This window comes from Balaenoptera musculus, chromosome 11 (assembly GCF_009873245.2).
Source record: "Balaenoptera musculus isolate JJ_BM4_2016_0621 chromosome 11, mBalMus1.pri.v3, whole genome shotgun sequence".
NCBI lineage: Eukaryota > Metazoa > Chordata > Mammalia > Artiodactyla > Balaenopteridae > Balaenoptera > Balaenoptera musculus.
Genome location: NC_045795.1, coordinates 76875765 through 76897510, shown reverse-complemented (window position 1 = coordinate 76897510; position 21746 = coordinate 76875765). Strand labels below are relative to the sequence as shown.

At 39.2% G+C, this 21746-nt stretch overlaps 1 protein-coding gene across 20 annotated transcripts in view; it reads left to right on the top strand.

Moving 5' to 3' along the window:
- The window catches only part of CADPS (calcium dependent secretion activator), a 477472-nt gene that overhangs the window by 339506 nt on the left and 116220 nt on the right, over positions 1–21746 (top strand). For 10 of the 20 annotated variants that reach the window (XM_036869030.1, XM_036869050.1, XM_036869037.1 and 7 more), the window contains 4 exons: positions 10815–10916; positions 12671–12734; positions 13141–13264; positions 15619–15687. In XM_036869030.1, the coding sequence (XP_036724925.1) occupies positions 10815–10916; positions 12671–12734; positions 13141–13264; positions 15619–15687 (359 nt within the window). Of the gene's footprint in view, positions 1–10814; positions 10917–12670; positions 12735–13140; positions 13265–15618; positions 15688–16521; positions 16540–21746 lie in introns of all 20 variants that reach the window. The other 10 variants (XM_036869049.1, XM_036869046.1, XM_036869047.1 and 7 more) reach the window with 2 other exon arrangements.

The following is a 21746-nucleotide window of genomic DNA, read 5'->3' as shown; positions in this document are numbered from 1 at the left end:
CGGTTTCTTTTACACAGACGTATTCTGTGTCTAAAGGCATGACACTGGTTTTCAGCTTGTGTAGGGGTTGTCACACTGTAGTGTGCATATAGATCACAGGGGGAGTTTGTTAAAATGGAGAGTGTGAGGACCCATCCTCAAATAATTTCATTCAGCACGTCTTAGGTGGAGCCAAGCATCTGCCCTTTTCATCAGTTCCTCCCCACGTATTTCTAAGGCATTTGGTCTGCAGATCCTACTTATGCAAGGCCTTGGTAGTCTAACTTGGCTGCACATTGGAATCACTTAAAGAGTCTAAGAAATGTTGACGCCTTAGCCCCACCTGCAGAGGTTCTGATTTAGTTAGTCTGGGATATGGCCTAAGCATCGTGGTTTTAAAATCTTATATGTAGCAACATTTAAGAACCGCTGATTGGGGGAACATTAGTTTGGACTAGCTCTTTAAAACTGAACCCATTTTCTCAAAGAGAGAGGGAAAGCAAAGGAAAATGTGGGTATGTTCAGCTGGTTGCACTTGGCGATCATCAGATCCACAGATGTAAATCGCTATATCTTCTAATTTTTAAATCAGCTCCTAAGGTTGCAGTACTTAATTTTCACCATAATATTTTTAGTATTCTTTCTAGATGACATTTAGATTAACATCACTTTGGTCACTGTCCCACAGTGACAAGGCAATCAAACAGCTCCGATGATTGCAAGTTGCGTCAGTGTTCCTTGGATCCCTTTATTATTGGGATTGGAAATTTTTCTCATTTACATTATTATTTAACATTTCTTGAATGCCAGTGCTGTTCTTCACATATGGCCTGCAGAGAAAGTACATTGTATCAGCAATTAACAAATCCATAATGCCAACCGCCCCAATCCAAAGTAAGCTGCGTAGATTAATGAGTCTGTAAGCAGATGTAAGAGGGCATGAGTACTAAAAATCTCTGAAAATGTGTCCAAGGATTCTTTTGGGAGATGTATTTGGAGCCAAGGTGCCACTTGTGTGCAGAGACCATGCGATCCCTGTGGCTTAGATCTGAGTAACTGAACACTCAGATGGAGCTCACTTTTCTCCTCTGTTACTCCATCAGCTTCCCTAAGTCAGTAAGTGGTTCCATCCACCCAGTTGCCCAAGACAAAACCTTGGGAGCCATCCTTGATGTTTCCTCCCTTAGCATGTCACAAGGATTCAGTTACCGTGCCCTGTCAATGCCCTTAAATATCTCTCTCAAGTCCATCCACTTCTCCTCTTCGATGCCACTGCCGGAGTTCAGGTCTCTGTCTTCTCTCCCCTGGACCACAGCTTTATTGACCATGTCCTTGCCTCCAGTGTGGGTCCCTCACTCCCAATCCATGTCACATAATGGTTTCCTTTATTTCTTTTTGGGGAATGCCTAGCTGGAAGTAAATGAGTCATTTTGCATATGTATATTTTTCCTTCTTCTCCAATTTCTGCTTCCCTCCTTCCCTTCCTCCCTTTCTCTCTCTCCATGTTACACACACATACACCCATCATGACATTATGTCTGGTGCTTTTTAACTCTCCCTCCCCAAAAGAGAGAGAAAAGACTATAGCAGGGTAGTTCTCTTTTACCATCCTGTGAAGACAGCAGTCTGGTAGCAGGCAGGCATGGGTGGGGGATGACAGTGACATTCACATTCTTGGTCTCATGTTACACACTGACACAGGCATTATTGCACTTGTGGACAGGAGCACGTGGCTGGTTGGCCTCCTCTTCTGGCTCTGAGCAGGTAGTGCTGGCCTTACAGACGTCTGCGTCATGCTCTCTAAATCCTAAAGAACCAGCTTCACCTAATCAGAAGGACTTCTAAGAAGGAGAAGGAAAAAAGTCCAAACACATTTCAAGTAAAAATCTGCATCCCAAGAAAAAATTTTCTCTAGAGCTTATATTCTAACTTTTAACCCACGTGACTCTCTTCCTAAAGGAAATTTGTCCCATGACAATAGCGTATTTTCCTGCTCAGACACAAAATCTTATAAAATGTGCTGCATCATCTGTCTCACTGGTGCAGTCTCTCTGGCCCATGGCAAACCATCCAAATAATGTGCATTTTCCTTCTAAAATTCCACCAGTGTGTCCTCATGCTGTGGTTATTAAATTCATTGGTGCAAAAACATATTTTCAGATGTCACACTCTATTTAGGTAGGGTAGGTGTGATACCCAAAAGCCACACGTATTACTGCTCTGACCACTCAGAAATCTATACATAAGGTCATAGGGTGTTCAGGGTGGAATTAAAAACCTAATTGTCTATGTTTGTCTAGAAATAAAGAAACCCACCTCTTCGCTTAGTCCTCAAAAAGAAAAATCTATGTAATACAAATTTTGGAAACTGGTCCTTCTCTGGGGAAAGAAATAGGTACTTTCCTGCGATGCATACATCTTATACCATTTCTCTAATCATCTGTTGGTTTCTTGCTTCATTCAGTACCTGGGCAGAGCCTGAACCACTTTAACTAATGTCCTTGTGCCAGTAACATCCACATTCTGTGAGATTGTTCAGAGGGAGGGACTTCTCCATCACTCCCATCCTTATAAGAGAATGAAGATACCTTCTGTTATTGTTTGTTGGGTTATAGCTACATATTTAGGAAAGCAGTAAACAAGTCAGAAAAGACTTGACTTGTGTATTTTTGCCCTCTCCTAGCCTCTTTTTCAAACTGACTAAAGCCAACCTCAAGAAGCTTCAATGTGCATTTGTAATGTAGAAACTGCTTGTTGTTCCTCCCTATCTTACTCTTTGTGATACAAACACTTGATATATTTGTTTTAGCAGCGTGTCTAAGCCCCAGGGCATCAGGGCATAATTAGAAAAGGGCATGGGCTGGAGGGAGAGGAGGAAGAAAGGGTAAGGCTGGGCTTTCATAATGAAGCAGTGACTACGGGGGGACGTGAGAGTCCTATTTACAATTTATAATTAACCTAGAGATTATACATACCATCCAGAGGAGTGAGTGGGGATGTCTCCTTTTGAGATGATGGTGCTTTGGTGCAGTCTTGAATGTGTAGTTATTAACCATTTGAAAGAGACAAAGGAAAATATTCCACACTAGGATCAAATTCAAAAGTATCATTCTGAAAGTTGTTAAGGATTAAGAATTGCTAGAAGAAGTCAGTTTTTTAAAAAAAAGAGAAGTTAAGAAAGTGTGTTTGGTCTAAATGTTCTATTTAGGGACCATTACAAGGAACGGCTACTAAAATATTCTGTTCCACTCTGACCCTTTCAGCTCTCGTGTTTCTGGGCTGGAACATTTTTGTAGCACGTAGGATTCAGTTATCATGCTTGTTTACGGACATTTTCATGGATCTGTAATGCGGTCTGCAGGCATGCATCCATTTGGAGAGAGAGAATATATCATGTTTACGGTGCCTGCACCGGCATATGTGGACATTTGCATTTGGAGAGAAAGTATATTCCCACTTCAACTGGAGTTTTACCCTTTGTTGATAGTGATTGGAGCTTAAAGCTGGCTGTATGCAGAGAGGTGGACCAGACGCTCTTTCCTCTTTTGTTGAATTCACACATTTCTTTTTACACTGGATTCTACACTTGATCACCAAATAGATGCAATAGCAGAACACATCAATCATTGTATGCTTTGAATTAATTTAGTAACCTGACCTTCTTGAAAAGATACCTTACCTTCCCAACGGAGGTTTTGTGGCCCGGCTTTCAACATAATGGGGAGAACCCTGGTAGCAGGATAATTAAACGCTAGGACTCTGTGTGCTCACCTGGGTGAGTAGCAACAATTTAACGCCCCCAAAGAGGTCATTTCACTTTCACAAAACACAAGGAAGCTTGAATTCTTTGGCTCAAATGTTCACACTTAATTTCAAGCATCAAAATAAAGTGTTTCACATTAAAAGCCTTGTGCTTAATCATATTGGATTAATCCTACAATAGACATTAATTAACAAGCTCTAGTTCAGAAACATTTGGGGAAAGGGAGAAGAATTTGCATAACTAGTCCTAAAGTGTGGGCAGTCGGGTTAGGGTCATTTTAATCTGACAAAAGAAAAAAACCAAAGGAACCCAGAAAAACACAACTCTAGATGTATTATTATTTGTGACATGGCTCAAGATGGGAGGCGGTGAGGAGAGTGAAGATGACAGAACTGGTGCTAACCACTTTGACAAGAACTTGAAGAGCAGCCGACGTGACATCTTTCCTGTCGTGCTGCCGAAAATGTCAACTTTGTGAAGGACAGTGAGAAAATGGTTTGCCGAAAACTTGAAAGGTGGATTCCAGAGATGCCTGCTGTGTCAGATGCAATATAGTCTGTCATGGCCCGAGAGACCCACTTTGGGCTCCGATGATGGCCTGCAGGTGGGAGAGCTTCCAGTCTTCGACAGGGCTCCAAAAATGACTGCACTTGACCTGCATATTGTCTCAAGTTTGCAGGATCATGATATACAAAAAGTGAGTGGTTAGCCAGTGTGCAGTTAGGTGGAACCAGTGACCAGGGACCACATTTCCTTGTCTTGTGTGTGTGTGTGTGTGTGTGTGTGTGTGTGTGTGTGTTGCTAAAGCTAGGTTCAGAGGCATCAATGCTTCTACTAAGATTGGGAGCCAGAGGATGTGTGCTTTATGAACTTACATCATTTCCACATAAGTAACAAAAACTAACTCTGGATAATCTAAGCAAAAGGGAGTTTATGGGGATGATGCCAGGAGCCTCAAAAAAAAAAAAAAAAAAAAAGGGAGGGGGAAACTGGAATCAAGGCAGCAACAGAAAAGTAGGAAACAGGATCAAAGCAGTGGTCCAGTCCTTACCTGCACATTGGAATGACCTAGGGAGCTTTAACTTGACATGTGTAGGCCCTGCTGCAGACACATAGAATCAGAGCTTGAGGGTGGGACCTCTCAAAGCTCTCTACTGGTTCTAAGATACAGTCAGAGATTAAGAACTACCGACCTGGGAGAACAAGCTGGGCCGGGCACAGCTGCTGAGACAGCAAACCCCACCAGTTTCTTTTATCCTTACATCAAGTATGTGCTATAAAGGTTCCGGGAACGAGTGTCCAGTTGGCTGAGTGCAGTTCAGAGTCCAGCTAAGATCTATAGCGACCACCCACGGCAGGAGCTGGCCTGCAGGAAGCCCTCGGCATTGACAGCAGGAGAGTAGTCTCCTCAGTTTACACACAATGCAGCCAAGGTCATTCCTCCAAAGGAAATTCGAGTGCCCTTAGGAAGTGGCGATGGACCCTAAGAAGTGCAAAACCACCAGCAGAAAATGCATCAGTCAGGATACAAGAGGGCAGAGGATTCAGGCTCCTAGACACATGTTCTGAGTAAAGACACATCTCAGCCTGGGATTTGCTAGGTAGGAGTTTAAAAATCCAGCTTCAGCCCTCCTCTTCTCTCATTCTTTGTGATTCCTTAAGTGTTAGAAGTATTGAGAAAAGAACAAGATGCAGAGCCAGTTTTAAGACAATTATAGAATCACCCCCAAATGCTTCCAAAACAGAGAAACAAAAGCATGGCTTCTGAGAGACACCAATACAGTTCTTCTGCTTATTTTGCAGCCAGCACTGCTTGGAATGGCACCTAGAAAACAGTGCAAATGCCATTTTTGGAAGGGGTTGCTAGCTTCATAAGTGGACCATATACTTCTTAGAGAAGATCTCTGGTTCCACATTCACTCAATCCAAGGGAAATTGGGAACCCTGGATTCCCAACTCCAAAAATACCCTTTCATGCGTTCAGCCACCCACCAAATATTTTTTCGCTCTAAGGCAGAGGTTCTCAAAGTAAGGTTCCCCGAACCAGCAGTACCAGAGAACTTGTTAGAAATGCCAGTTCTCAGGTCCCACCCCAGATCTGTTGAATCAGAAACTCTGAGGTGCCCCAGCAGTCTGAGTTGTCACAAGCTTTCCAGGTGACTCCGAGGCAGGCTCAGGTGGCCACAACTCTAGGGAAAGTATTTCATTGCTTCTGTGAAAACAGTGCTCCCTATATATTGAACCAGGATTTTTCAGTTAGTAGATCCATAGAAATCTACCAAAACCGGTACAATTAACATTGACAGATTATAGGGGTCAATGGAAGAGAAATCGATGTTTGAAAGAATTTTCAATAATAACTATGAGAAATCAAACACCCCACAAAGGATATTTTTGCTTTTTTAACTGATGGAGTGAAAACCTGTGATCTTGGACAAATTATATTTTTCTTGCGCATCTCTCCCTCAGTGTGTAAAATAACACCCCCTGTTACCAGTATCATTTCAGAGCAATTCCGGCAATTGCAAATAAATGTGCATTGGATGTCGAAATTGTGATGTGTTTTATCACCTGTTTTTGTTGGTGAACTCCATACTACGTGTCTCACAGACTCAGATTGGTTTGTTTCATTTATTTAAAATGAAACTATTCACACTGACGTAGGCGATTAAGAAGCAAATTTAAGAAATGACAATAATTTTTAGTTGTTTACCTTTTTTGAATAGGGAGATTAACAGTGTTCACAAAGTAGTTCAAGGAGACACGGAAGCTGCCATCTGATACTTTTAATAGTTATAAATGTGACTCATCAGAACAAAAGGGGAAAAAACATAATCAGATTTTATGTTTATAATACCCTTTGTAGTGAGAATTACAGGAAAGCCAGGCACAGACTAAATGTTCAGTTTTTATCATCTCAAACACAAATCTAAAAGCTGCCTTCTAATTGCCTAATTGCCTTAGAAGGCTTGTTGGGTAAGGAAGGAATGATTTTCTGCACAGAGAGGTTTATTTCCTAATAATGGCCACAAACATCTCTGGGATGCCTATGTTAAATGGTTTTCAGGCTTTTTCCTGTGATCTGTAAACTCCTCTCTGAATTGTACCTTATATTTAATAGCATTTTTCTCTGGCTTAATTCCCTGCTAAGAAACAAAATGCTTAAAATGGCTCCACTTTTCCCAAATCGATTGTGTGCATGTACACACGCCAATTGTATAAACGTGTGTTCAGTACATTAGCAAGCTGAATTTTGTATCAACAAAATTCAAAAGCCACAGCTAAAGAAAGTTGTAGATTATAACAGACACATGAGACGTTACTACAGAAAGTGTCACATGTATTTCGTGGGGCCAGTGAATTCATCCTGAGATTTAACTACAGATTTGTGGGCATTTTATATTTAAATAATTTTTAAATAAACTTCGTAAATTAACATTTGAGATTTTTCCTGAAAATTTGAAAATAAGGACACGTGTATAGATTCCAACAGCCTACCTGATATTTACCATTTTGCCTCTAAGTTCAGGAGGGTGTGAAGAAATAGACTGTATAGGATTTTACTATTTACGGGTATTTTCTACAAAGTGGGTGAGAGGAAGTTTTTTCTTTTTTCAAGTAGGGCATTTTTAGTACTTAAAAAGAAGGGAAGCTGACCAATAAACCCCTAACAGGAGGTACACTGCTATCATTTGCCAAGTCTTTTGTGCAGTCAGACTGGTCTAGTATACAGGATTTTCCCAACTTCTGCTGGATCCTTGAGAAGGCCTATAAATAAGACCATTTGTTTGGTCTCAAGATGACTTGCATTTGCAAACTGAAGAATGTTCCAATAGAAGTTTCATGGTGACGCACCAATCTGCAAACTGGCTCAGCCAGTAGTCAAAACAAGTCACTACAAGATCTGGGAGCTGAAGACTTTGAATGGGTCAGATTATCCTTCGTCTAATTTGGCACAGATAAATTTGGGCTATAAATATGCAGCCTTCCTTTGTATTTTCAACTTGAATGGGCCAAAGGAAATAAGGAAAATGTGTGTGAACCTATTGGTAATTCAGAAACATGAGAATACTGTGATTAAACTGAAATTCACTTATTTATGGCAGGGTCATTCTTTTTATTAAATGAGCAGTAGTTCTCTAAGATTGAAAAATAGCCTATGTGGTTAGTTCTTTTTCCACCCTTATTGAGATGTTAACATATACCATATGTAAGTTTAAGATGTACAATGGGATGATTTGATACACGGATACATTGTAAAATGATTACTGCATAAGGTTAGTTTCATATAATTACTGTGTGTGTGTGTGTGTGTGTGTGTATAACATTTAAGATCTACTCTCTTGACAGCTTTCAAGTAAATAATAGAGTACTATTAATTATAGTCACCATAGGGTATATTAGATCCCCAGAACTTATTCCTCTTATAGCTGGAAGTTTGTACCCTTTGACCAACATCTTCCCATTTCACCCACTCCCCAGCCTCTGGCAACCACCATTCTCCTCTCTATTTCTATGAGTTCAGCTTCTTTAGATACCACATATAAGTAATATGTGTTTATCATACACATATCAGTGCTTACCTTACTGTCTCATTTAATTTCACTTAGCATAATGCCTTCTTTTTGTGGCTGAATAATTTTCCACTGTGTATGTATCCTTTATCCGTTCAGTTCATCTGTCAATAGATGATATTGTCAATAAACAACATAGGTTGTTTCCCTATCTTGGCTATTGTAAGTAATGCTGCAGTTAACATGGGGGTGCAGATATATCTTCAAGATAGTGATTTTCCAGATGTAGAGAACAAACGTATGGACACCAAAGGGGGAAAGCGGAGGGTGAGGGGGGTGATGGTGGTGGGATGAATTAGGAGATTGCGATTGACATAGATACACTAATATGTATAAAATAGATAACTAATAAGAACCTGCTGTATAAAAAAATAAATAAATAAATGAGAAAAAAAAAAGATACTGATTTTCTTTTTTTCAGATACATATACATACCCAGAAGTGGGATTGCTAGATCATATGGCAGTTTTATTTTTAATTTTTGAGAAACCTCCATACTGGTCTCCATAGTGGCTGCAGCAGTTTACCTTCCCACCAACAGTGCAGGAGGGTTCATTTTTCTCCACAGCCTCTCCAGCACGTATTTGTTGTCTTGTTTTGAGAACAGCCATTCTGGCAGGTGTGGGGTGATATCTCACTGCAGTTTTGATTTGTATTTCCTTGATGATTAATGATGTTGAGCATCTTTTCATGTACCTAATGGCCATTTGTATGTCTTCTTTGGGAAAAAGTCTATGTCCTCTGCCTATTTTTAATCAAATTATTTGGAGGTTTTTCTATTTTTTAAGAGTTCCTTCTATATTTTGAATATTAACCCCTTATCAAATAGATGGCTTGCAAATATTTTCTCTCATTCCATAGGTTGTCTCTTTTTTTTTAGCAATAACAATAGCAAACATTTATTGAGCACTTATGTGCCAGGGGATTTGTATGTGTTATCATGTTCCATGTGCTAATTAACCCTTATAGAAACCTTCAGGAAGGACTGTTTTTATCCCTGTTTGACAGATAAGGAAACTGAGTCTCAAAGAAGTCACAAACTATTAAGTGAGAAATCCAGCTTTAGGTGTTAGGCAGCTGTAGGTTGTCTTTACATTTTGCTATGCAGAAGCTTTTTAATTTGCTAAAGTGTCACTTTTTTTGTCTTGTCTATTTTGCTTCTGTTGTTTGTGCTTTGGTGTCATATTCAAAAAAATTATTGCCAAGAACTTGTCAAAGAACTCAAAGAACTTTCCCTCTGTATTTCCTTCCAGGATTTTTACAGCTTCAGGTCTTACATTTAAATCTTTAATCCATTTTGAGTTCTTTTTTGTGAATGTTCTAAGATAAGGATCCAATTTCATTCTTTTGCATGTGGATATCCAGTTTTCCCAAGGCCACTTATTGAAGAAACTATCCTTTCCCCATTGAGTATTCTTGGCTCCCTTGTCAAATATTAGTTGACCATACATGCAAGGGCTTATTTCTGGGCTCTCAACTCTGTTCCATTGGTCTATATGTTTGTTTTTATGCCAGTACCATACTGTTTTGATTACTACAGCTTTGTAATATAGTTTGAATTCAGGAATTGTGATTCCTCCAACTTTGTTCTTTCTCGGGATTCCATTGGTTATTTGGGGCTTTTGTGGTTCCTTACAAATTTTAGGATTTTTTTTTTTCTATTTCTGTGAAAAAAATCCCACTGGAATTTTGATAGGGATTGCATAGAATTTATAGATGGCTTTGGGTATTACAGACATGTTAACTATATTAATTCTTACAATCCATGTACACAAGATATCTTTCCATTTATTTGAGTTTTCTTCAATTTCTTTCATCAAGGTCTTGTAATTTGTACAATGTCTTGTAATTTGTTCTTTAGTTAATACATGAGTGGTGAAATTAATCCGAACATCTGTAGTTACAATCTGGAAAGTGAGTCATTTAACAGCATTTACCTTTGGGAAATATAGACACTTACAAGACTCCTGGTTTTCATAGGAGTTTGTGTGCATAGTTCAGGAGTCCCAAACATAAGTGCTAATAAGAGAGACAGGTAATGTAAATTAGAGATATGGACCAGGAGAGTGCCTCCCTCAGCTAAGGAAGAAGCTGTTTGTTGCCCCTCTCCAATTAATGCCAGCTGTTCCAAATTTGCAAGAGAATTGTATCATAAAACTTTCCTAATGTAAAAAATGTTGGCAAGCCGTTCAAAATTTCAAAAGGCTGTGAGCCAAACAGAGCAGGTCTAGAGGTTGGCTTTAACCTGCAAGCCACCGCTTTGTACATTTTACCATTTCACAATAAATGAGCGACAGCTCTGCAAATGTCTCCAAATGATAACCTCAAAATACCCCATCCCCTCTAGTCGCTGGCACTGAAAAAGCAGGACTTCTCCTAAGGTCACATCGATCACTGTAGTTGTTCTTCTAAAATGGACAGTTTCCTCCTGCTAGAGATTTGATTTGATGGTGTCAGCATATGAGGTTCCCGTCACCTCATGACATGTCTTCTTTCAGGCCTGATGGAATTGGAACTGTGACTGTTGAAGAAAAGGAACGTTTTGAAGAAATCAAAGAGAGACTCCGAGTTCTGTTGGAAAATCAGATTACACATTTTAGGTAAGGATCTGGGGTTAAAGGGCTTTTTAGGAGGATGAGACTGGGGAGGGGCAAATTAAGGGCTTGATTTTCTAAAACTGTAAATCTATCAGAGACACACTAAATATTAGAAATAGCTGAATGAGGACTTACTGGATAGCACAGAGAACTATACTCAATATTTTTTAATAACCTATAAGTGAAAAGAATCTGAGAAAGAATATATGTAATATATATATAATATATATATATATATATATATTATATATATATAACTGAATCAGTTTGCTATACACCTGAAACTAACACAACATTGTAAACCAACTATACTTCAGTAAAAAAAATACGAAAGAAATAGCTGAATGAATAAGCCAACCAAGACAGTGTTCCCCAATATCCAGGAGACTTTGAAATCTTAAGTTCATTTTATTTCCACTGAAAGAACAAAGCCCTCTTCGTGTAAGCTGACCCTGATCATCAATCTATCTAAAACATCTACTGAAATGTTGAATTTGACGCTTCTTCAAGGTTTTTAAATACAACAGTGAAAAATCCTGTGAATCACTTCTCATAGGGAAGGAAGGCAGTGGTACCCAGAAGAGCATCCCCACCTTCTCCATTACCTGAAAACAGGATGAGTGGGCTATGTGGGGAAAGAAAGAATCTTGGTTCAACCTTGACAGACTGATCATTCACTTCCCCACATGCTCGAGACAGCTCACGGGTCTGGGCTTGAGCCTTGCACCATACAGCCCACTTCTCCCTTAGAATAAATTAGATATTTTTAATGCTGCACTGGTGGTTCTGAACCAGAGATCTTGGAATAGGAGCTCATCAATAGTAAGAGCATTTATAATAGCATATAAATATTTCCTATTTATTAAATGCATCCTGTGCACTACATAGGGAACTAGAGGCTGGATAAGCATGAACTTATTATTTTTTTATTCTCAGGACAATTTGTAAGGTAGTTATTGTAATTCCCATTGAAACAAGGAGTAAACCGAGGTTGAGAGAAGTTAAGTAACTTGCCCCAGGCCCCTCGGCCAGCAAGTGGAAGAAATGGCATACATACATAGGATAGTCTGGGTTTCAATAGCCCATCCTTTTCCTTTTGTACCATGAGGAAGAGTGTCTTGAAAGACTTAATGACAGCCTGAAATAGTTACTAGAACTCTTAATGGTACCTGACATAGGTACCATCTGTGCCATCAAAAACCTCCTGGATAAATCTTTACTGGTCACACACTCTATGCTAGATACGTTGCCAATAGCAAAAGATCAAATAACAATTAAAAACTACAATCAAGGAAGGACAATTAGTAGAATCATGAATTTGCTCAAAATACACTCCTGTATTTCCTATCTTAATCCTCTGGAGATTTAGGTAAGTGTGTTTGAATTTTAGCCTGTTTCAACTAATATTGTTTAATGCCGGTCTGGTCTCAATAATTATATATAAGGTCACATTTGAGCTAACAAATGGTTCTCCTTCACAACAGAAATCTAAACAGAGCCTTATGTCATCATTGGAAATATTCTTTTCTGCTGCAGACATTTGCAGAGTCTCTCTTTAGTCATTATTCACACATACACATATATACATTATATACACACATATATGGTGTGAATTCAGATTAGCATAACACAACGTGACAAAATAAAAAGCATTTTCTGTTCCTCAGAGGGAGTTGCCATAGGAATCAAGTTACAGCATATTTCATTCTAAAATGTAATTGATTCAGGCAACCTGAACATTTTTCTGTCCTTTTTAGGTATTGCTTTCCATTTGGTCGACCTGAAGGTGCTTTGAAAGCTACCCTCTCACTCTTGGAAAGGGTAAGAATGAAAGTAAAAGACAAATGATATCTACACAGAGACATAAACATCATGGTAATTAAATATTGTGGTTGAATGGCCTAGTTTGTCATTTCTAAAGGATTTGTTTACCATTCATCAAATACCAGAATAAATATGAAGAAATTGCCAAAATTCTAGATATTTTATCTCCAGACTCTCAAATAGTTAGGATATATTGAAGATACGCTCCTTGCCCTTCCATGATTCATGGACAGGCTTTGACATCCGACCTGTGCACTGGAATTTTTTCTCTTTAACAATGGCGCTCAATCCATGTTAAGTTGCAAAGAGGCATTCACAACTAATTTTAAACTGAATTCTTTAAACATAAATGAGTAACACATTTCGTTGAACCATCTTAAGAACCTAGTTTTTCCACCTATAGGTCTTGATGAAAGATATTGTTACCCCAGTACCACAAGAGGAGGTGAAAACAGTCATCCGCAAATGTCTAGAGCAGGCTGCTTTAGTCAACTATTCTCGGCTGTCAGAGTATGCCAAAATCGAAGGTAAGGCCCCCGTCTGCCCCCAATTTTTAATTTAAATTTTGGTATGCCTCCCTAGGGAAGTCTCTCTCTTTTCCGATGGGCACCAGAAAACAGTGGCCCATCTCTGTATGTTAAGCTGAAACTTGAAAGCACTTGAAATGGGATAGCTTCCTCAGCTGTGGCCACATAAATGATTGAAGGCACAGGGGCTCAGGAAACGGTCTTTGTAGGGAAGGATTTTGAATATAGGATGTTATCAGACAACTAAGGTCCTTCCAAGAGGCTGTGTTGGCCCTGACTTTGCTCTGTGGCTAATGTTTTTCTATGAAAGAGTTCTGTAGGGTGGCTACCTTCTTTAAATAGAGGAAAACTAAACAGTTTGTTGTCCACTGTTGATAGCATTGGAAGTAAAACAGGAATTGAATAAAGCAACATCAAGATTTTGCCTAACTCTTTCTTGTCTCTTGAACGTATCTTGTCTCTCGGTAGCTTTTCAAACTTGATGGCAGGTTAGTATTCGGCTGTCTCTGATGGCTCCTGGTTTGCTTTAGATCTTATTCAATCTTGTTACTCCAAACCTAGGATGGTTGTTATCACTGCCCTCTCAAGTTTTAGGGAAGTGGTCACTAATGACCAAGTAATCGCCCAAAGGCACTTTGAGTCCACTCTACTTGAGAAGATATGGTTCTTTGGGACCTGTTCATTTGCAAAGATATTAATCACTTTTCATTGTTACCCTGTTGGCTGCTATAGGGTGATGTGAAAACCACACCCAACTTGACCGTGGTGTAAGTGTATAAATGTGGAAGTTCTGTGTGCAAAACTCAATGTGTCCGCATTCTGGAATCTGATGTTCTCTCATGTGAAACACCCAAACAAAACCAGCAAATACCCATAGTCTGCCTTCAGGACATGACTGGGAAAAAAAAAAATAAGAGAGACCTAATCAACTACCAAAACCCCATCACTTACCTTGGCAAAGTCCTTGTTTCCTTAGAGAATTAGGTTAAGATCATGTCAAATACGCAGTGTTCTGTACATTCCATGTCCTCCCTCTCTCAATTTTGTCTGTCTGACGATGCAAATTGTGTACCAGTGGTAATGAATTCGTTGTTATGCATCCAGGGAGAAACACTTAAGAATTGGGCACTAAAAGGATGTTTATCAACTCTTGACTTGGTAATGAGTGACAAAAATAGAGGAACAAGGAGATCGTTAAAGGGCTATATTAGCAAATAATGATTCCAGCATTTACCTTCCCAGGACATAATGATTGGTTGTATTTGTTAAAGTCAGCCGGGTACCTAGTAATTCTAGGCCAGGCCAGGGATGGGATGGGATCAAGAAACGTTCTGTTGCCACATCTGCTGCCTCGTGTGTAGGTCTTGGTCTAGCTATGACTAGTCTTTTGGTAAGATCTCTCTCTTCTTTCAGATAAATATATCCAAAAACAAACTTTAAGATCTGTAAGTAAAAATGCATTCATTTCTGAAGTAGATCAGCTGGTCTGTAATTTCCTTTTGTGCCTCAATTCTTCTTGGTTGTGTTAATTATCTTTTGCACTGTGACTTTTAGGGCTGGGGATTCTTTGAAGAAACCAATCTTTTTTTTCCAACTCTCTTTTCAGAGAAGTACCTCATTCCACACTACCTGCTCTCTTCCGCTTCTCTCCTTCCTTGTCCGTGATTGGCTCAGCCACTTTTTGACGTTACCCCTGCAAAAGTGGCTGTGACACCAATTTCAAAGCATGCTGGGATTGTTAATTCAGACAACCCAACATCCTCTGGCTGCATGTATCAGGTTTTCTTTCATGAACATAGTCCACCATAGGCTGAGACGTGGCAGCTTTAAAGATATTACTACCAGACAACTTTCTTTTACAAGGTTCTGATCCTACCCCCGGCAAAGAAATCTTGCATTTTGACATTTGAGATTCTCTGTGACCATTAACAGCTTAGTTCCCTGAGAATGTTGGAAAGAAGTTGTAGTAATATTGCTGGAGACTATGTTTATGAAGAAATACCTCAAGAGCCTTAGATACTAAAGTCTGAAATCCTTAGTATCTTGGAGCCTTCAATCAATGAAATTCTGTTTCCCTTTATTCATGATGTTTTCGGTCATTGTATTCTTGCAAATAATTCTAAAGAGAGGTGTAAAATCATAGTCACAATCTCTCTCGTGACTCACGGCATGCTGAATGGTTAATCCAGTAGATCTCCAATTTTGAAACTCCTTTTTCTTTTATCCTGTGTTTATCCCAGAATATTCTGTGGCTATTTTCCTTTGAGCTAATGTAACGTTTTCCTCTAACCTATGACCTATAACCTCTTGACCTCTGACCTAAGCCTCTTGCATGCCCAAATCCTCTTTTATAGGGAAAAAGAGAGAAATGTATGAGCATCCTGTCTTCTGCTTGGCCTCCCAAGTGATGGATTTAACCATTCGTGAGTACCTACCACCTCCTCGCCATGCTGTCTTCACTCTTTCTGTTTTCATTATTTCAAGAAAATTCAGATCCAAACCAACTCACTCTCCTTGCTTCAAGTTTTTTAGCATTGGCTTGTCTGTTGATTCTGTCTGTGAAACCCAGTGTGAGAAGTCCAGTCACTTTTATCAGCCTAACACAGGTTAGACAATTAAGCCATTTGTTTGTGATAAACTCAGATTTGTCTGTAAGTTTTTCAGTTATTCTCTGTCTGTGACCTGAATGCATTTTTACTTTGCTTGTGTGTAACCCCAGTTTGTAAAGTGCTTGTCACTGGTACACAATCAAAAGGTAGCAGCTAGGTGGGGAGCAATGTGTTAGGTGTCAGATAAAGGACAGTTGGGGCAAAACCGTGCTTTCTTTTCCATGTTTAAGATGTCAGACTGTTGTGGGTAGATCACACAGGGTGGTCCATTCTCTGTAAAAGTTAGATCTTATATGCCTCCTGTCTGTTCTCGCAAACTGGGAAGCTTTTTCTTGTTCTTTCTGGAGATTTGGAGTTGTCCTCGTCCTCTAAGCTCTGGCTAGAACATATGACTTAGTTGTCACTTGGAGAGTTCATGTATGTTTCACAGCTTGATTTCACATTAAACTTAATTTGACTAATTTTCTATTTGTGCAGCATTGACCCCACACTTCTGGGCGGTGGGAACTCAAGGGCAACTTTTTCTTTCCAATATCATGTATCACACATAAGTGGGGGGCATTTTGGTTCACTTGCTCATTAATCCTTGCATATGTGTTCTTGTTTCTCTCTCTCTTCTCTCCTTGTCGTGCTTTCTCTTTCAAATAGAGAATCAAAAGGACGCAGGTGAACCAATTGTATATGCATTATAAACCATCAGGACTGTTGAGTTATATTTAGTTTTTGTTTCTGTTTTTGTTTTTTAATAGCTCCTTAACGTATGTACTCCCAAAGACTGATGTGGAGTCGCAGTAATACTTAAGGAGTTAATTTGTGCTGTCTAACTATATCTCATGCCCACTAGATATTGACCTCTATAGAGCAGAATTTCTGTAAAGGCATAAGTTTTGAAGGAACAGAACCCTGGTTTGCTGTGGAGCTTCATTTCATCTTTGGTTTCAGGATTCCAGTGATTTGGCCTCATGTGCTTTTTTAAAAAAAACAGTGACTGAAGCAAACTAATCTTCCTCTTTGTTTTTCATTTCTTTTTCCTGTTTTCTGCCCTATTGAGAAGTTTGTGTTCTTTGGTGAATGTTTCTCGGCCAAGGCAGAGAGGAGCTGTGTCCGTGTTGTTCTTGTATGTATCACGTGATGAGGCAGGATGCACGCACAGGTGGCTAAACAGGGGCCGTTGCTAGAAGTTTCATGAGAGGAAAGCCCTTAAATATTTTCTGGCTTTGGCAATTTCCTTCTTGTTTGGTCCCCAAACTTCTGAGTATATTTTGAGGAAAGGTCGAACTTAAAACTTTAATAAATATATAGTATGGATCATGGTTTTAAGGTCTAAAGGATTCTCCAAAGATAATTATCATCTGATTAGAATTGAATGCATTTCCAATCAGTTCAGAAAGCATTTTTGAGCAGGTGCCAAGCACCAGGCTAGCAATAAGTATTTGAAGACTCACAAACCTGTGTTCAAGGCATACAGGCCTTTTTCTCCCTGGAAGGAAAGGCGTTCATTTATTCATTCACTCATTAATTCATTCATTCATTAGACAAGTGCTTAGTGGGAGACTACCATGTGCCAGGTACAGTGGTAAAAGCCAGGGACTATGTAAACAAGAGGAAACAGCTGTTACCCTTATGGAGCATATGTGTCAATAGGTGTATAAGTGTAAATTACAAATTCAGTACGCAGCAACACCGATTGGTATAGGGTTGTATGTAAGAGGGCCTTGTCAGAAAACCATGGAAGTCTTCACAAGAATGGCAAGCTTGGACTTCGTCTTGAAAGATGAAATAGAATCAGTGAAAAGGAGGTGGGATTGGAAAGTGGAGAGGCACCCTAGGTAAAGAGAGTAATATGTGCAAATACATAAAACCGTAGAGTTAATAAAAATAGCTAAAGCTTATTAAGTGTGTATTACATGCCAGGTACAACTCTAAGCACTTTATGTATATTCACTCATTTAATCCTCAAAACCCCTTCTGCGGTAGCTACTACTATTATTCCCATTTTAGACATGAGCAAACTGAGATATGGAGAGGTTAAATAACACACTCCTAGAAGATTAAGTGAAACTAGAGTCTTCTTAAGAGTAAGCAGAGCTGGAGCGCCCAAGCATGTGATGGCCAGAGCACGTGATGTGGTCAACGCCAAGGTCCTCATGGGAAAAAAAAAAGAAGAAAAAGAAAAATAATTGGGCAAGCCTTCAAGATGGCAGAGCAGTAGGGCGTGGAGATCACCTTCCTCCCCACAAATACATCAAAACTACATCTACATGTGGAACAACTCCTACGGAACACCTACTGAATGCTGGCATAAGACCTCAGACTTCCCAAAAGATGCCCTCAGGCGACCTACACACAGAGGTGGGGCCAAATCCAAAGCTGACCCCCAGGAGCTGTGCAAACAAAGAAGAGAAAGAGAAATCTCTCCCAGCAGCCTCAGGAGCAGCGGATTAAATCTCCACGGTCGACTTGATGTACCCTGCATCTGTGGAATACCTGAATAGACAACAAATCATCCCAAAATTGAGGCGGTGGACTATGGGAGCAACTATAGCCTTGGGGTTTGCTTTCTGCATCTAATTTGTTTCTGCTTTTATGTTTATCTTAGTTTAGTATTTAGAGCTTATTATCATTGGTAGATTTGTTTATTGATTTGGTTGCTCTCTTCCTTTTTTTTTTTAATATATATATTTTTCCTTTTTCTCTTTTTGTGAGTGTGTATGTGTATGCTGCTTTGTGTGATTTTGTCTGTATAGCTTTGCTTTTGCCATTTGTCCTAGGGTTCTGACTGTCCAGTTGTTTTGGTTTCTTTTTTGTTTGTTTGTTTTTTAGTATCGTTTTTAGCTCTGGTTATCATTGGTGGATTTGTTTTTTGGTTTGGTTGCTCTCTTCTTTCTTTCTCTCTCTCTTTTTTAATTACTTTTTTATTTCTTTATTTTTAATAATTTTTTTCTATTTTAATAACTTTATTTTATATATTTATTTTCTTTCTTTCTTTCTTTTCCCTCCCTTTTCTTCTGAGCCATGTGGCTGACAGGGTCTTGGTGCTCTGGCTGGTGTCAGATCTGAGCCTCTGAGGTGGGAGAGCTGAGTCCAGGACACTGGTCCACCAGAGACCTCCAGGCCCAATGTAATATCAAATGGCGAGAGCTCTCCCAGAGATCTCCATCTCAGTGCTAACACCCAGCTCCACTCAATGACCAGCAAGCTGCAGTGCTGGACACACTATGCCAAACAACTAGCAAGACAGGAACACAACCCCACCCATTAGCAGAGAGGCTGCCTAAAATCATAATAAGGTCACAGACACCCCAAAACACACCACCGGACGCAGTCCTGCCCACCACAAAGACAAGATCCAGCCTCATCCACCAGAACACAGGCACTAGTCCCCTCCACCAGGAAGCCTACACAACCCACTGAATCAACCTTACCCACTGTGAGCAGACACCAAAAACAATGGGAACTACGAACAGCAGCCTGTGAAAAGGAGACCCCAAACACAGTAAGTTAAGCAAAATGAGAAGACAGAAAAACACACAGCAGATAAAGGAACAAGGTAAAAACCCACCAGACCAAATAAATGAAGAGGAAATAGGCTGTCTACCCGAAAAAGAATTCAGAGTAATGATAGTAAAGATGATCCAAATTCTTGGAAATAGAATGGAGAAAATACAAGAAACGTTTAACAAGGACCTAGAAGAACTAAAGAGCAAACAAACAATGATGAACAACACAATAAATGAAATTAAAAATTCTCTAGAAGGAATCAATAGCAGAATAACTGAGGCAGAAGAAGGGATAAGTGACCTGGAAGATAAAATAGTGGAAATAACTACTGCAGAGCAGAATGAAGAGAATTGAGGACAGTCTCAGAGACCTCTGGGACAACATTAAATGCACCAACATTCAAATTATAGGGGTCCCAGAAGAAGAAGAGAAAAAGAAAGGGACTGAGAAAATATTTGAAGAGATTATAGTTGAAAACTTCCTTAATATGGGAAAGGAAATAGTCAATCAAGTCCAGGAAGCACAGAGAGTCCCATACAGGATAAATCCAAGGAGAAACACGCCAAGACACATATTAATCAAACTATCAAAAATTAAATACAATTAAATTGTAGCAAGGGAAAAGCAACAACTAATATACAAGGGAATCCCCATAAGGTTAACAGCTGATGTTTCAGCAGAAACTCTGCAAGCCAGAAGGGAATGGCAGGACATATTTAAAGTGATGAAAGGGAAAAACCTACAACCAAGATTACTCTACCCAGCAAGGATCTCATTCAGATTCGACAGAGAAATTAAAACCTTTACGGACAAGCAAAAGCTAAGAGAATTCAGCACCACCAAACCAGCTCTACAACAAATGCTAAAGGAACTTCTCTAGGCAGGAAACACAAGAGAAGGAAAAGACTTACAATAATAAACCCAAAACATTTAAGAAAATGGGAATAGGAACATACATATTGATAACTACCTTAAATGTAAATGGATTAAGTGATCCAACCAAAAGACATAGACTGGCTGAATGGATACAAAAACAAGACCCGTATATATACTGTCTACAAGAGACCCACTTCAGACCTAGGGACACACACAGACGGAAGGTGAGGGCATGGAAAAAGATATTCCATGCAAATGGAAATCAAAAGAAAGCAGGAGTAGCAATTCTCATATCAGACAAAATAGACTTTAAAATAAAGACTATTACAAGAGACAAAGAGGACAGTACATAATGATCAAGGGATCAATCCAAGGAGAAGATATAACAATTATAAATATTTATGCACCCAACACAGGAGCACCTCAATACATAAGGCAAATGCTAACAGCCATAAAAGGGGAAATTGACAGTAACACAATCGTAGTAGGGGACTTAGCACCCCACTTTCACCAATGGACAGATCATCCAAAATGAAAATAAATAAGGAAACACAAGTTTTAAATGATACATTAAACAAAATGGACCTAATTGATATTTATAGGGCATTCCATCCAAAAACAGCAGATTACACTTTCTTCTCAAGTGCTCATGGAACATTCTCCAGGATAGATCATATTTTGGGTAACAAATCAAGCCTTGGTAAATTTAAGAAAATTGAAATCGTATCAAGTATCTTTTCCAACCACAACACTATGACACTAGATGTCAACTACAGGAAAAAAATCTGTAAAAAATACAAACGCATGGAGGCTAAACAATACACTACTAAATAACCAAGAGATCACTGAGGAAATCAAAAATAGCTAGAAACACATGAGAATGAAAACATGACAACCCAAAACCTATGGGATGCAGCAAAAGCAGTTCTAAGAGGGAGGTTTATAGCAATACAATCCTACCTCAAGAAACAGGAAACATCTCAAATAAACAAGCTAACCTTACACCTAAAGCAATTAGAGAAAGAAGAACAAAAAAACCCCAAAGTTAGCAGAAGGAAAGAAATCATAAAGATCAGATCAGAAATAAATGATTAAGAAATGAAGGAAACAATAGCAAAGATCAGTAAAACTAAAAGCTGGTTCTTTGAGAAGATAAACAAAATTGATAAACCATTAGCTAGACTCATCAAGAAAAAAAGGGAGAAGACTCAAATCAATAGAAATGAAAAAGGAGAAGTAACACCTGACACTGCAGAAATACAAAGGATCATGAGAGATTACTGCAAGCAACCCTATGCCAATAAAATGCCAATAAAAAGGACAACCTGGAAGAAATGGACAAATTCTTAGAAAAGCGCAACCTTCCGAGACTGAACCAGGAAGAAATAGAAAATATAAACAGATCAATCACAAACACTGAAATTGAAACTGATTAAAAATCTTCCAACAAACAAAAGCCCAGGACCAGATGGCTTCACAGGTGAATTCTATCAAAC